Source organism: Antechinus flavipes, chromosome 5, assembly GCF_016432865.1.
Source record: "Antechinus flavipes isolate AdamAnt ecotype Samford, QLD, Australia chromosome 5, AdamAnt_v2, whole genome shotgun sequence".
NCBI classification, from domain to species: domain Eukaryota; kingdom Metazoa; phylum Chordata; class Mammalia; order Dasyuromorphia; family Dasyuridae; genus Antechinus; species Antechinus flavipes.
This window is the reverse complement of record NC_067402.1, coordinates 191334941-191352356: the sequence shown is the minus strand read 5'-3', so window position 1 is coordinate 191352356 and position 17416 is coordinate 191334941. Positions and strand designations below refer to the sequence as shown.

Genomic DNA, 17416 nt, shown 5'->3' with positions numbered 1-17416 from the left:
TTGATTTCTGGCTATATCACACACATGAAGGAATCCAATGAACCATTTCTAGTAACAAAGGTTTTCTAAAAAGTGGTTCACCATAAACAATTCATACATTAACCATGTTTGACAAGATATGCAATAACTCCATAAACATATATAGTCCCAACCCTCTGCAAAGGAGGGAGAGAGGTATGTTTTCTCAGTTTTTCTCCAGATCCAAATTTGGTCATTACAAGTGAATAAATTTTTTTTTACTGGAAAATCTATGATTAAATAAAATTGTTCCACAGCTTGTAGAAGAACTACTATAGGTGTGCACATCCCTCATGAAAGAAGACTTGGTATCTTCTGGCATCTATTCCAATTCTTACCTGCAAGTAAGTGCACAGAGGTGAAGCTCTTCTCCAGTTTACCCAGAAGTACAGTCAGAAAAGAGTCTGAAGCTAGAGAGGCGACATCTTGAGAGCTTTGATCATATACCACCACCTTTGGATTGCAATCAATGTCAACCTGAAATGTAAATAAGTGGGATATTTGGAAGAACAAAACGAGAGATCACCTCAACTCCACCAGCTAGTAATTATCCTAAAGCAGTTGTCTAGGCAACTAGACTAGTGGTATAATGGATAAAGTGCCGGACCTGAAATTAGGAAAACTTGAATTCACATCTGGCCCAAGACACTCACTAGCTGTGTAGGCTTTGTCTTAGCTTCCCCATCTGTAAAATGGGTGTACTAATGGTATTTACCTCCTAGGTTATTGTGAAGATGAAATGAAATAATAATAACTGTAAAGCACTTAGCACAGTGCCTGGCATGTAATAGGCACCATATAAATGTTAGCCACTATTATTATTACTGTTTGCATCTGTAGTCCATATTCAATTTATTTTTTTTTCGTGATATTTGATGTCTCCTATTTTTTGTTTGTAGTTAGAACAAAAAGATGATGAGGCTGGATAACTGGATATAGGATTTCACAAATATTCATTCTATATATTAAGACCAATTTAGAAGGAAAAAATAATGATGCCATTTCCACCTGAGTTCAGCTTAGCATGACAATTGTAAATCTCCCTGTAAAACTACTACAGAGAGAAACCAGGGTCAGAAAATAAAACTAATCTTGTACTACTAAAGCATCTTTTTAAAAAGTATTTCCTACAATATAAGAAGCCAGTTATTGGTAGGAAACCATTTTGTAAAATATTTCAGGAAAACTTTTAAACTTGATTTAATTTTTAAAAAAATAAGAAAAAAAAAAAAAAAAAGGATGAACTTTAAACCCTGAAACTAAAACAGGGCAAAGTTTTATGTTTCTTTCTACAAAATCAGTAATAAGTCTATCTTTATTTGTCCCTCTCAAATGTATATTGGTCTACTTTTCCCCACAGTACTTTGAAAAAATGGTGTTTAAGGAGAGCAGAAAGCTACTGGGTTTGACTCCAAATCCATTTACTATGTGTATGATCTTGAGCCAGTCTCAGTTTCCTTATTTGTAAATTGAGGATGGAGATCATTAGATGACTCCTATGGTCTCTTTCAGCTCTAAGTTTATCAACCATTTAACTTCTGGGTTCATTTGTAAAATATAGTAAATGATGCTTTAATTTAATTAGTAAAAGTTATTCAAAGGGCATATCAGTGGAAAGAAAATAAAAAATAATTCATTTTAAAAAATGTAAATCTGTGTAATTGAAAAATATTCTTGAATCTAACAATATCGCCTCACAAATTATAAGTACTTAATGTACTTTTTAAGCTTTCATACGTTTACTTTTTCCAGCTGAAAGGAGAAATGTTTTATTTAGATGATTCCTCATTCAATGTATCTATTTATGAGAAAAAGAGAGAGAAGTTACCTTATGTTTTGCAGAGTGCTGGATCAGCTCTGTAATGAACACTTTGTCCTGTTGCAGCCTTCGCTTCATAAGCTTGGAGCAGTTGATATTAATGGCTTCCAAAATGTGGGATGTATTGTATTCCACAAAGGGCCGGCTATCAATTAGGAGTACTTTCTCTGTTCCACTTTCTAGCAGAGCCACCAACCTCTCAGTAACAATTTGAGTCCCAGTCATCTCATCAGCCATGTCAACAATAAGTCCCCTTTTATTACCTCCTTTTTAAAAATTTGCACCGATGATGTAATGGTTGTGTACTCAAAGGCTTAGCCACTCCATTGTACCCAAGATGTATGAGGTCAGCCTGGTAGCGACTGGCAAAATGAAACTTAAACCCATTTGCAGCAAGAGTCCTCCAAGTGAATGTCTCTTTCTCTTTCCTGTTGATTCGCTGTTACAAAAGGCTCATTCCACAAAGCGGCCCCTCACATTTGATTCATAAAGAAATGACTGGAGTAACCATTTCACAATTCCAACAAAAGATGCTTCAGGGCTGCCCCGGCATTACATCATCTTTTACCTTGGCATCCTCTCGCCAAGAGCTTTGCGAAGGAATGAAAGCCTATATGAAGAGCAAAAACATGGGAGACAGAAAAAAAAACAAAGACAGAAAGAACATTAAATTACTGTCTGGGCAATTAATAATATTTACATAATTACATTTGGCGCTTGTTTCATTTAAACAAAAAGAAAGCAATGGGTTTATACCCATAGAAAGCTCAGGTGGGAGCAGCAAATTCACGCCCAACTCAGAACGTAAAATGGCAGTGGGGGCCAACTGAGCGATCTCCATGAATGTATGACCTTATGGAGAGTTACCAAGTCACACTGGAAAAGGTAATCAATTCCACCACATTTGCTTAATATTTGGCAATATCCCAAGATTCCAGAGTAGAGAACCCTCTAGAGCAGGAATAGGAAATATTCTGTATCCACAGAGAAAGGAGACAAAGATGAGACAAAAGAGAGACAGAGACACACAAAAAGACAGAAAGAGAAACAAAAAATTAAGAGACATAATAAGGCAGATAGTACACACAAGAAAGAACAAGAAAGATCGAGCAGCAGCAGTCTCATTAAATGGGGAGAGTGTGAAGAAAGAGGCAGGTGAGCAAAAGTAAGAACCTAGGATTTTAAATTGCCTCTGCCATTAGCTATTAGGAGGACCGGGCAGCTAGGATAGAGTGCCCAGCCTGGAGTCGCTGACTTCAAATCTGGCCTTAGACACTTAGTAGCTGTGTGATCCTGGGCAAATCACTTAACTCTGCTTGCCTCAGTTTCCTCATCTGTAAAATAAGCCACAAGAAATGCCAAATCACTTCAATAGCTTGGCCAAGAAAAACCCAAATGGGGTTACAGAGTCACCCAGGGCTGAAAAATGACTGAATAACTACAAATTAGGAGCGTAAGCTTATGAATTTTTCTTGAGTCACTTTCTGGAGGAACATACTGATTTTGATTCAGTGAAGTGGGCCTTATTTTCTCAATTTAAAATTTGGATGATTCCTACCCTCTCTACCTCATGTGATTGCTGTGAAAATTAAGCGAAATTATCAGAAGTCTGCAAATAACTTTATGTATACTATTTTATCCTCAAACCAACCCTGTGAAGTAGGTTTAATATTATTCCCATTTTACCAATGAGGGTACTGAGAGTAAGATAAATAAGAGATTTGCATAAAATCACAGTCATTTTTGAAATAAGATTCAAATAAAGTCTTCCTGATTTCAAGACCATCAGTTTTTCCATTCCAGCCATAAAGCCAGGCCTTTTTCTTATCTTCTGTATGCACTTATATGCACAGAGGCTTTATAAATGTTAAGTACTATATAAATGTAAGATAATTTTTGCCATGATACATTAGCCCCAGTATGAGACAATGATACTATACTATGCTATGCTATACTTCATACAGAGGAAAAGGGGAAACACAACATTTCTATAATACAATCTTGTAAGAAAATATAAGAGAAACAGCATAACAAGACGGTGAGGAGGGAGGTGGATCACTGGAAATAAGCTTCTCATTCTGACATGTAATAATTGCTAATATTTACACAACACTTGCAGGTCGACAAGCATTTTACATATATTGTCTATTTGATTCTTACAATAACTGGGTGATGGGTGCTATTATGTCCACTTTACAGATAAGGATACTGAGGCTGAAAAAAATGACCTGATTCCCCCCACATTTTACATTTATACAGTGTCAGAAGTAAGATTGTGAATCTTCACATGCTCGCTCTATGACCAAGAAGAAATCATCTAGACTGGCAGTACCTCTAACACAATAAAATAAAAAGTGATTTGGATCTGCATTCGTGAATGGAGTTTCCACACCTAATGTTTCCCATACTGAGGAACTTACAGGTCCAGACTCATCTCAAAAAGGGAAAATCCTTTTAAGATGTTAAAACTGAACACAGGCATGAAAACTGGCAGATGTATACAGTCTCTAAGACATCTGAATGCACCTACACAAAAACGCTTAAATCCCCTAGTACTCTAATAGCTGAGCTTTTCTCAGATAGAGCTTAATAAACAATTCATTACTGACATGTTTCTGGACTTCTGGGATACTAAACCTATGTTATCTCATGTTTTTAGAATCTCAGTGGAGCAGGAAGGGAAAAACGGTGAAATGGGGAGGGGAGAAAGCAAAACAGTTGTTTCCTAACCAGTCAATCAAAATGTATGGCTTCTAATAGTGATTGTAATGCTGCATTATGTATTAGGTCCTGGGGATAATAACTGGGACTAGGATCTTCTCACTCTCAAACCAAGGCTCTTTCTTGGTTATTCCCTGAGTAACTTACCCGGGAAAGAAATCAGACTGAACATATCCCACATGACCAGATGGTGAAGGAGTCGAAGCACTGGATTGAGAATCTGGAAAACTTGAATTCAGTTTTGGTCTCAGACACTTACTAAATGTGTGATTCTGGCTACTTCATCTTTACCTCAGCGTCCTCATCTTTAAATGGGAATAATAACTAAATCCTACCTTGCAGGGTTATTGTGAGGGTGAAACAAGATATTTGTAAAATGTTTTGCAAACTTTAAGGCACTAAATAAATGCTGCTTCTGCAGCTGTTGCAGGTGGTGACATTTAGTCCATTAGCTTCCAGGTGGCAAAGATGGGAGGAATCTGAGAACAAAAACAAGTTGACGATTCCCCTACAGTCTAAAATGACTGATGTTGAGAATCAGGATAAGTCAATATCCTCCTCTGGGTTAGCAGATGGAGGAAATACAAGGCAGGAAGAAGAAAATCAAATCTATAACAAATGAATTATAAAACTCTTGAATCCACCTGGTTTTGCCTAAACTCACAAATCTGAAACTCTGAAACAGATACTTGGGGCACAGAAATCAGGGAATTGAGAAGGAGAGAAGAAACTGTAAACACAATTCATATCCAGCATTTAACAGTGAACAGCATATAGCAGGCATTTAATAAATATTTATTGATTGATTACTAGTGATGATTATTAATAGCCAAATTTTTTTTTAAATTTAATTTACTGTTTAGACAGAGATTTAGTAATAAAATGAACATAAACAGCCAGATTCCTAGTCATTTTGTAACCAACTCAGCATTAAAACCGAATTGTTGTTGTTGAGTTGTTTCAGTAATGTCCAACGCTTCCTGACCCCATTTGGGGTTTTCTTTGGCAAATATACTGGAGTAGTTAGTCATTTCCTTCTCCAGTTCATCTGATAGATGAGGAAATTGGGGCAAACATGGTTAAGTGACTTGCCCAGAGTCACGCAGCTTGGAAGTATCTAAGGCTACATTTGAAATCAGGTCTTCCTGACTCCAAGCTCAGCACCCTATCAACTGTATGAACCCTCTGCCAAGACCTGATTAAGATCATCCTCAAAAGCTCATGACTAAAGTAGGTCACAACATTTGTGAAGATCATCTCTCTATAAAGACATGAAAGGGACTGAAATGTATATGAGTGAAGAATTCCCATCTAGATGAAATCATTGAAACCTAAATGATAGTATTATTAACACTGTAAGATTTATGGGGGAGCATTGCACAACGTGGCAGATCAGTGGCTCTCAGGACCCCTTTACACTCTGAAAAATCACTTAGCCCGAACAAAGAACTTTAATTTCGATGCATTATATCTATCAAAACTTACCATTTAAAAAAAACCATCACATTCAACTCTCTAACTTAGATACAATTGGGAGATTTCCATGAGGAGATAGGAGGGAAGGAAGGAAGAAGGAAAAGGAGGGAAGGAGGGAAGGAGAGAAGGAGGGAAGGAGGGAAAGAAGGAAGGAAGGAGGGAAAAAAAGGAAGGAAGGAGGGAAAAAAGGAAGGAAGGAGGGAAAAAAAGAAGGAAGGAAGGAAGGAAGGAGAGAGGAAGGGATTTATTAAGCAACTGTAATGTGCCACTGTGCTAAGTGATTTACAAATATTATCTCATTTGATTCTCACCACAACCCTGGGAGGTATGTGTTGTTATTATTCCCATTTTACATACAAGAAAAGGGAGACAAACACAGGTTATAAATGACTTGCCTAGAGTCATACTGGTAATAAGTGTCAAATGCAGGATTTGAACTCAGGTTTTCCTGAATCTGGGGCTAATACTTTCTCTACACTATGCCATCACCTAATTGGAGGAGTTCCCAAATTAATGAAATCACAGGTCTTTCATAGATCATCAGATTTATGAGAAAACTTCCATTTTCTCCTTTAAATGTGAAATTATAAAATATTTACCATCCTATAAAGGATGACTTTTGTATTTGGGGTCACATATCTTCCCCCTGTTACATGGAAAAACACCTGGGACAGTATGATTTGATTTACTGAAATTTACTTTATAGTAAACTTTTAGTAATGAAGCTATTTGATCAAGTGAGATTCATACATATGTGATATGTATGTTGTTTTAAAAGGCTTATTTGCAGAGTGAAGGTAAATTTTGTATCTGTCTATCAACCCACAAAACATTACAAAGGAAAAAAAAAATACAGTCTGTACTATAAGAATGGGATGAAGAAAGAACTTAACCTATATTTTAAAAGTAAATTTTACTGTTTTAGAAAAAAAAAGCCAAGTCAAATTTCTGAATTTCTAACAATACAAATTATGTAATTGTCCTAGGTCAAGCTATTTAAATAAATAAATAAAGCCAAACCACCAAATTCAAAATGTGTGGTGACTCAGAATGAGGTAAAATATATTCTGAATACATTTCAACTTGAAGATAATGCTATTATCAGTCTTATTGACAGTAAGAAGAAAAACCAGTTTTCTCATTTTAGCACTTGAACTCTGTGTGTGTGTATGTGTGTGTGTGTGTGTGTGTGTGTGTGTGTGTGTAGCCCATGCATACTCTGTAGTTTAAAAGTGCAAGGAAGAGAGAGCATCATTTATACAAAGAGTTCATTTTTAGCTTTTTTTCCAAATTTGAAACTTAATATCGGTAACTGATTGTCATCCTTCCTGCTTCCCTGAAAAGCAACAAAGAATCCAAGGAACTTGTTATTTCTATCAAATGAGAAATACAATTATCAAAGAATTATAGTATCACAGTGCTAGAGCTGTCAGAAACCTTAAACATCAAGTCCTATTCTCGATTTACACCTAGGGAAACTGAGTCAGTCAAGTGACTTGCCTAAAATTATACAAGGAGCTAGGGTCAGGGGTCAAGATCTCTGAGCCCAAAGCCATTGTTCCACATTTTGCTGTTTCATCCTAAAAAACCCCAAAACTTTCTTCTATCTAAGCTTTCTAAGCTTGTAAGCAAGACATTTATAACTAATTATATTAAGATATTTATGTCATATATTCTCATTTGTTTCTCAGAGGACATATAATAAATTCACCTTCCCATTTTCCCCAAATTTTAGTACAATATTAGCACAGATGTCACAGTGACACTGGATACCATAGGAAGGAAGGAAGGAAGGAAGGAAGGAAGGAAGGAAGGAAAGAAGGAAGGAAGGAAGAAGAAGGAAGGAAGGAAGAAGGAAGGAAGGAAAGAAGGAAGGAAGGAAGAAGGAAGGAAGGAAAAGAAATGAAGAAAGAAAAGGAAAAAAGAAAAGAAAAGAAGAGGAAAAAAGAAGAGAAAAGAAATAAGTGAAATGCACTTGTAGTTTGTGCTAGCCTAACTGGCATCTCATCCCTAATATATTCCCTGCCAACCAGAGATATTGCAAGAGATTAAGTTCTAGGAATTGGCCTTCCAGATTGAGTAGCGAGTAAGGATGTGACTATCCTTCTAAAAGGTACATTAATGAAAATATGTCCCTTGCAAGAGGTCAAAATCCACAAGAAATACAAATGGCCAGTGGTCAGATAGTACCTAGAAGACGACCTTAGAGCCCCATGACTTGTTTTCCTTTTCCTCCTCCAGCTCATTTTACAGATAAGAAAACTGAGGCAGGGATCACAAAGCTAGTATCTTAAGCAAGATTTGACTCTAGGCCCAGGGTATTGCATCATCTAGCTGTACTGCTAACTATACAAAACTGATTCTGAGTCCCACAGCATTTCAGAATTAGGGTAATCTTGGAGAGAAAGTTAGAGACTGACTATATTGCCTATTATTTTTCACCATTGTGTTCCACACATTCAGTTTCTATGCCTATTCTAATTCAGTCTGAAATTCAATAATGATGAAGATTATGTATGTTCATCACAGAAGCACCTATGTTTGTCAAATGACTGAATTTTGGTATTAGAATTGTTGAAAAAAGAAGTGGACTCCAGGATTTACTTTACCACTGGACCCAAGTAAGTTTTGTGCTTTTACATATAAAATATGTTTAATATGCGGATGGAATTAAGTATTCTAGAAAATGGAAGCAAATTGACTCCATAGATCTCAGTAATATTTTATGGCATAAGACCCAAGACTAGAAAATTCCCTCAACAGACCCCTTTCTTCCTGTTGTGACCCAACTTAAAGAATAATAGAATCTCCTTAAAAGAGAATACATAATTTGGAAATAAAAATTTTACAAAGTGAATGATAAAATTTTTTTTCTACATATAATCAGGAAATATTTAACAATAAAATAAAAATGTATTTTCAAAAGGGGGGTTTTAGGGAAGAAGCACACAAATCATTTACTCTAATCCAACCTCAATAGGAATCTCCTCTAAAACACTAAATAAGTAATTAATTATCTAACATGCTTATGAAGACTTCATCCAGACATGATAATGGGAAGAACCATGCTCTTCCACCCACCCAATCCCACAATTTTGCCATTTTTAGTAAATTATTTAAATTAAAATGTTTCAAAATTTAAAAAGTTTAAGGAGAGCACCACAATTCTAGGCCTACCATATTTACTTTTAGGGAAGACTATACTCTTTGTGACCTTTTCCCACCTGTGGTTTCTTAGTTCTGCACTCGAAAGTCAAGTAATCAACTCTAATCTTTTCACAGGACAGTGTTCCAAGTCTCCCTCCCACCCCCCATGCTAAACATTTCCAATTTCTTCCACAGATCTTCATCTAACATGATCTTGAAGCACCTACCATACTCCAGATACCATCCTCTGGACACCAAACTATGGCACCCAGAAAACTGAAAACAAAACTTGAGCCATACGTGATCAGGGAAGAATACAATAGGGATATGGCATTCCAGGTCCTGAATGCTATTCCTCTTAATGCGATCCCACAGCTAACAAGTATTTGAGGCTTTAATTCAGTTCTTCCTAGCTTAGAGTTTTCTGGGGGATTTGAGGAGTTAAGTGACTTATCACTTAGGAAATCCAAGCCAGCATGGACCAGAACATAAACTCAGGCCTTCCTGACCCGACACCACCTCTCCATCCACCTTGCCATGCTCTGCTGCCACATCAGTCTTTGCACAATTTCAGCATGTCTCCTCTTGGCACCTTCAGAATTATATGAAAAGGGCATAATATCACTTTCTCATAAGGGCAACAACAGCAGGGCCCAGGAAAGGAAATAAAGGGCAGTTTATAATTCTCACCATTCATGAAATAGGCTGCTAATGCTCTTACTCCAGGCCTGGTGTTTTTTTCCATGCCCTCCCCTACCACCACATTTAGAACAAAACAAAAAAACCCTTAGTAAGCAGATATGGAATGTGGGTGGTTGTCACAGTTCCTAGGGGCCAGGGTTAAGGGACTGAAAGTAGCAGAACATTTTCCACCTGAGGCTGGTGAGTGTGGGAGGATGGGGAAGGGACCTGAGATGTCCCACAGCAAACCACTAAGGCTACCACTGAACAAAAATTAGGAGAACTGACTTCGTTTTTTTTTTTTTTTTTAAAGCACTGACAGAAATTCCCTGACAAACCAGATAGGTCTACACTAAGTATAACTGAAAATCTAGACCGTGTATTTCGCTTTAAGCAAATTCATGTTGGCTGAAAAAATCTGAATTTATGTTGAAGCTATATAGGAGAACATCTTGGCTTGAAGGTTCAGAGGCGGTAATGAAGTCTGCAGCCAAGTTCAAATTCTGCCTCAGACACTTAACTGACTATGTGACCCTGAGCAACAGAGTTAAGCTCTCAGCCTCAAGTTTCCTTATCTGAGGATTGGGGATAACAACAGTCCCTATTTCATAAGGTTTGGAAGAGGGTCAAATAAGATAATGTATGGAAAATGCTTGGAAAATCTTTAAGTATTACATAAATTCTAGTCATCACACCCAGGTTCACACTAGTACCCCTTTAAATGTAGCCTGTCTTAACTAGTACCCCTTTAAATATAGCTGATCTTAACTAGTACCCCTTTAAATATAGCCTGTCTTAACTAGTGACCCTTTAAATATAGCCTGTCTTAGTGAATGTAAAGTTTGATCATATTTGCAAATAGTAGTCTTCTATATAGTACAATGTTCACTATGTGTTTTCCACTATGTAAAGGTGCCATAGGGTGTGTCATGCTATATAAAGGCACACCTGGATGTTTAAATGTAAGCTTAGAAAACAGATAAAGGAAGGTGTGACCGACTATTCTGATTATTCCTACTGCAAAGGAATCCTTTAAGAAAAAAAAGTCTTGTTAAATTGCTTCTTTTTTTTAGAATGAATTTAGTAGTGCATTTAAAGTAATTTTTTAAAATTCAAGTTAGAACTTTTCAGGAATACATCAGCTACATAATGCAAAAATAAATGTGGCCAGCTAGGTGGAGAAGAGGATAGAGCACTGGGTTTGGAATTAGGATGACTCATCCAATCTGGCCTTAGACACTTCCTAGCTGCATGAGACCTTAAGCAAGTCATTTAACCCTGTTTGCCTCAGTTTTCTCATCTGTAAAATGAGCTGAAGAAGAAAATGGCAAACTACTCTAATATCTTTGCCAAGAATACCTCAAAACGGGGTCACAGAGAATGTGAAAACGAATAAACAACAACAAAGCATTCAGTAAACAAAATTAAAACACTTGGGCCCAGTTCAAATAACCAGAGACCAAGCTGCTTCAAGCATATTTACAGGGGACTCGTTACATTAGGTTTCCACTCAGATGTGTGCACCAAGACCTGAATACAATCCATTCATGACCTACATGTGAAGACCACACCTGCTTCCAAGGCCATTGAGCCAAAAATAGCTTTGGGGTTTTAAAAGTGGGACATTGGCCAGACCAGAAGGTGACAACAGGCTTTTCCCTTCCATTAAACAAGTCTTTATGCTTCTAAACAAAAATTACAGGAAACTACAACTGATTGCAGATCTCATCCCCACTCCCAACACCCAGCCCTCATTCCACTTCCAAACTATGAAGTCCTGATGGCTAAAAAAAAGTCCTAAACTTTCAAGGTGGTGTCGTTCTTTATTGAAAAGAATGATGGAGTAGATATAGGAAAGTTTGGCTCTTGCCCCACTTCTAACTCAGAGAACTCTTCAGAACTTGGATCTTTTCTCTCCCAGCTTTCTTCCTCTGTCCATATCCTCTGTCCCATCCCCTTAACTGGTGAGTTGTGAAAAGAGACCATTCACTCCTCAATCTACAACAAGCCTTTCATGTTTGTATGTTCCCCCTCCAACTTTTCTGCTCCCTTTATTTACTGATTAACTCTATAAATAAGGTAAGCTCTTTGAGGGCAGGAATGATCTTTTTTCTTGCTCATTTACCTATTTGCAGGACCCAGCACAAAGTAAGCATTTAATAAATACTTGTTGAATGATTTTTATAGAAATGTTTTACATAATTTCATATGTGCCTTTTCAATATGGGGGGAGAGAAGGAAGGGAAAGAATCTGGAACTCAAAGTTTTAAAAACTTATGTAAAAATTTTGTTTTAAATGTAACTGGAAAAATTATGTGTGTATATATGTGTGTATATATATATAAAGTTTGTTGACTTGTAACTGGCCCTCATCCAGCAGCCTGAGCTACTCATCTATAAAGTAACAGGTTTCATTATACTATCTCTAAGGTTTCTCTTATCAATAAAAGTTTCTCATTGCCTCAAAACTGAACAGGCGGAATTTTGCAAAATGGTCCCCAAATGAAAGCAATACATACATTTTTGCTCTTAGATAAAGAGAAACTCCAGATATACAACTATGAAATACAGGTTGTAAAATAAATTTCCCAACATTTGGTTATCACTCTACATAACATTTTAGGGTTAGGGGATTCCAACCATCAAAGTCAGAACTGTAGAAACTAGATTGTGTTCAAGCAGTAGTACGTTGTAGTATCTCCCAACCTTCAAAGTCTACATGCTTTTGCAGAAGAGAATCTAGTTGGCCCTAAACCAATGAATGGCTCTCCTAAGTACCATGATGGCTTTTGGTAATGGGAAAATTTGTAGTGGGAAAATTGTTTTCCCTTCCCATCCCTTGGAAATTTTATTCACAGATAAATCATTAAGATCAAGACAAACTTATAACCAAGTAATTAACCTGATTAAGGAGATACTTGAAGGATTCTGGAGCCATCTTACCAAGCTCCTCCTCCTACACTGCAAAAAGAATATCATGCTGTTCATATTACAACCATTTGCTAAAAAGTTAATATTTCAATGCTGAGATTTTTTTTTTTTTTGAAACAGAAAGTATGGAGGTGGGGAAAGCTGTCTTCATCAAGAATCTGATTTCCTTCCTCTATAGTTTTGGAGAGTTGAAAATGCAACCTATGCCAAGGGAGGGAAGCAAGAGGCTCAACAGCTTTTACCTTATTCATCCTTTCACCCTCGGGGCTCCACTTAGTTATTATTTACCTCTTTAATTGAAAATGAGATCAAACCAGAAACATCAAAAGGAAATGAAAGAAAGGCAGGGCAACGGAAAAAATCTTTTAAAGTTAATCCACTGCTTAATTTATATACAGGTAAGGTAGGTGGAAATTATCATTCCCCCCAAAGCCACTTCCTCTCTCATAAGAAGTTGTGAGGGCTTTAAGTGGGGTAAAGGAAGAAGGAGAATGAAGAGTTGTGGGGAAAGAAAGGTTATAAAGGGTTACTTTTTCAAAAATCAAAAACTGAGAGAAATTTATCAAATAAAGAAGTAAATTTCTTATTTCTGGTCAATAGTGCATTGACCCATTAGATCCAACGATTTTAAAAAAATCATTTTAAATATTATGGAAAAATAGATTAAAGACTTAATTAGGAAGGAAGCATACTTTCAGGACAGATATATATATATATTTATTTATATTACAAACTACAAAGTAGAAATATACATATTGATATTATATGACATAATATAAATAACATTTCTATTACATATGATATAAACACATTTATAATATATATTTATTTATTTTTAATAAAAATTATCATAAAAATGAATAAAAAAGGATTATACAGAAAGTTAAGTTGGAAGATTTCCTTTAAAATGAGTTTGAGTTTTTAAAAAAGAATATGCATATATATGTACATTGTATACACACACACACAAACACACACACACACGGAGTCCCACACCTCTCCCCTAAAACTTTGAGAGAATCTATATTTCTTAAAGTGCTGAGATTGTTTCATTTTTATTTTTCTATCTGTAGCATCAAGCACAGTAACTAGCAAATAGCTGGTGCTTAATGAATGCTTGCTGATTGATTGATCGGTCAGCTGAGAGAAAGACAGAGGGAATTCCAGAAGAAAGGAATTGCATATATGGAAGTAGAAGCAAATAATCTATACGCAGATGATGCTGGAATTGCTTATCTGATGTAACTTATGAGGGGAATAAGGATAAATTAGATTGATAAGGTAAAAGTGGGGTGAGAGTGGGATAGTCATATCAATGCATCTTGCAAGTGAAACTCAGAGAGTTTCTACAAGTACTAGATCAGAAAGATGATGAAAAAACCATGATTGAGGAAGAAACGCATTCTTGGTTCTATAGAAAAGGAATTAGAATAATGGAATTAAAAAAAAAAAACCCAAAACAACAGCTTCGGGTCCCAGATGGCTACTATTGTCTAAGGGTAACTGTGAAACCTAAAAAGAATTCATAAAACCAAGAGATTTGGTACTGACAAAGTGCCCATGGATGTGGGTGCTTTAAAAGCTCCAAATGATGTTACCAAACAGGACATTCCTTACTAGGCTATTTAAATTATCCCTGTGTGATGGCCCTTAAAATTGTGTCAACACCTTATAGCAACTCCTCTCAGAGGAGGCTAAATTAAGCAAACTGTCTAATTTCTGTCAGCTCACACTGCAGCCACAGAAAATACATGCTATACAGTTGACAAGATTTGTAGTCAGGTTACTGTTTAAAAACAGAACAGCCAAGCTCATGTAGATTGACCACTAATGTCACTGTGGAGAAGAGGAGGGTTGAGATTTAATTAAACCTGGTCTCTTAAACAAGACAGATGGAAATTATTGTTGTATCAACTGGATTATAATTTAGTATTACACCTAATTTCAGCAGCATGGAAGATCAAAAACTTAACTGTTTTTAAGCATCCCCTTGAAACTAACACTCTTCTAGGCTCCTTTTTTTTTTTTTTTAACCCAATATCTGTTAATACTATAGTTTACCTGACTCAAGCAGAATCATGTGCTATGATATAGCACATATCCAATGATACCAAAATGATTATACTCAAAACATATCACAATTTTGCTATAACTGGGTCCCCTAGGTATCCTATTCTCTCTTTCTCCCTCTGTCTCTCTTTGTCCCTCTCTATCTCTTGTTTGTCTTTCTCATTCTGTTTCTTTGTCTCTTTCTGTTTCTCTCTTTGTCCCTATTTATCTGTCTCTTTTGTCTTTGTCTCTAACAGAATTGATCATTGTATAGTCTTGTTGCCATGTACAATGATCTCCTGAATGTGCTCATTTCACTCAGAATCAGTTCATCTAAGTCTCTCCAGACCTCTCTAAAATCATCCTCCTGTCTCATAGAACAATTATATTCCATAATATTCATATACCATAACTTGTTCAGCCAATCTCCAATTGATGGGCATCCACTCAGTTTCCAGTTTCTTGACATTGCAAAAAGGGCTGCCACAAACATTTGTGCACATGTGGGTCCCTTTCCCGCCTTTAAGATCTCTTTGGGATATAATCCTAGTAGAGACATTGCTGGATTAAAGAGCATGCACATTTTGATAGCCCTTTAGGTATAATTCCAAATTGCTCTCCAGAATGGTCGGATCACTTCACAATTCCACCAACAATGTATTAGTATCCCAGTATTCCCACATCCCCTCCAACATTCATCATTATCTTTTCCTGTCATTTTAGCCAATCTGAGAGGTGTGTAGCAGTACCTCAGAATTTTTTAAATTTACATTTCACAGATCAATAGTGATTTAGAGCACCTTTTCATATGAGAAGAAATAGTTTTAATTTCTTCATTTGAAAATTGTCTGTTCATAAATTTGAGTCAATTCTCTATATATTTTAGAATGAAGCCTTTATCAGATCCTTTGGATATAAAAATGTTTTCCCAGTTTATTGCTTCCTTTCTAATCTTGTCTGCATTAGTTTTGTTTGTACAAAACTTCTTAACAATATAATCAAAATTATCTATTTTGTGTTCAATAATGATCTCCAGTTCTTCTTTGGTCACAAATTCCTTCCTTCTTCACAGATCTGAGAGGTAAACTATCCTGTGTTCTTCTAATTTACTTATAATATCACTCTTTATATCTAAATCATGAACCCATTTCAACTTCATCTTGGTATACAGTGATAGGTGTAGGTTAATGCCTAGTTTGTGCCATACTAGTTTCCACTTTTCCCAACACTTTTTGTCAAATAGTGAGTTCTTTTTCTAAAAGCTGGGGTCTTTGGGCTTATCAAACACTAGATTGCTATAGTCATTGACTATTTTGTCCTGTGAACCATAACACTGATCTTATTCTGTTTCTTAACCATTACCGAATGGTTTTGATGACTGCTGCTTTGTAATATAGTTTTAGGTCTGGCACAGCTAGGCCACCTTCATTGGCTTTTTTTTTTATTAATTCCCTTGAAATTCTTGAATTTTTGTTCTTCTAGATAAACTTTGTTTTAATTTTTCTAGATCTATAAAGTAATTTTTTTGGGGAACTTGATGGCACTGAATAAGTAGATTAATTTAGGTAGTATTGTCATTTTTATTATATTTGCTCAGCCTACCCATGAGCACTTGATATTTTTCCAAATGATTATATCTGACTTTATTTGTGTGGAAAGGGTTTTGTAATTGTGTTCATATAGTTCCTGCCTTTCCCTTGGCAATAGATTCCCAAATATTTTATATTATTGACAGTTATTTTAAATGGAATTTCTTTTTGTATCTCTTGCTGTTGAACTTTGTTGGTAATATATAAAAATGCTGATGATTAATGCGGATTTATTTTGTATCATCTCTTTCTCTATCCCTCTGTCTCTTTCTCTTTGTCTCTTACTCTCTCTACCTTTCTTTGCCCCTCTCTGTCTCTCTTTGCCCCTATCTGCCTCTTTCTCTTTGCCTGTTTCCTTTGTCTCTCTCTCCTTCTCTTTGTCTGTTCCTCTGCTTTTTTTTTGTCCCTCTCTGTTTCTCTCTCTCTCTCTCTGTCATTCTTTGTCCCTGTCTCTTTTTGTCTGTGTCCCCACTCTGTTCCTCCGTTTCTGTCTCATTCTCTTTGTCTGTCACTCTGTCTTTATCTTGCTTTTTCTTTTTGTCCCTCTCTATCTCTCTCTCTATGCCTTTTTTTCTCTCTCTCTGTCTGTCTGTCTCTCTCTCCCCTTTTGCCTCTCCCCATTACTTCTATGTACCTTCCTGAAGGCAGGGACCATTCAGTTTGGGTTTGAATATACCCAGAAAAGTCACAGTACTCTGAAGATGTTTGATTATTTTGTTTTTTACTCCAGATCTCTGATTTCAATAACATGGAGAACTCCTAGTGGGGAAACACCTTCACAAATCTACAACTCCTGGGTTACTTATAAATCCTTATAAAATGCTGGATAAGCTGCTCATATTCAATGACACAATTAGCATTGTGTCTGAGGTTTTTTATCATTTTAATACAATTATTTCTGACTTGAAGGCTGAGCCTCTAGTCTCTGTACTTTGTAAACAGTAGTTACTTAATAAGTGTTTGTTGAATTAAGAAGCAATGCTTA

General features: G+C 36.2%; 1 protein-coding gene across 1 annotated transcript in view; it reads right to left on the bottom strand.

The window, feature by feature from the left end:
• The window catches only part of DUSP16 (dual specificity phosphatase 16), a 101637-nt gene that overhangs the window by 47508 nt on the left and 36713 nt on the right, over window positions 1-17416 (bottom strand). Inside the window, exons 2-3 of the mRNA XM_052000099.1 lie at window positions 1847-2447; window positions 357-495 (exon numbers count right to left, since the gene is read on the bottom strand). Coding sequence (XP_051856059.1) covers window positions 357-495; window positions 1847-2074 — 367 coding nt within the window. The 5' untranslated portion in view covers window positions 2075-2447. The remainder of the gene's footprint in view (window positions 1-356; window positions 496-1846; window positions 2448-17416) is intronic.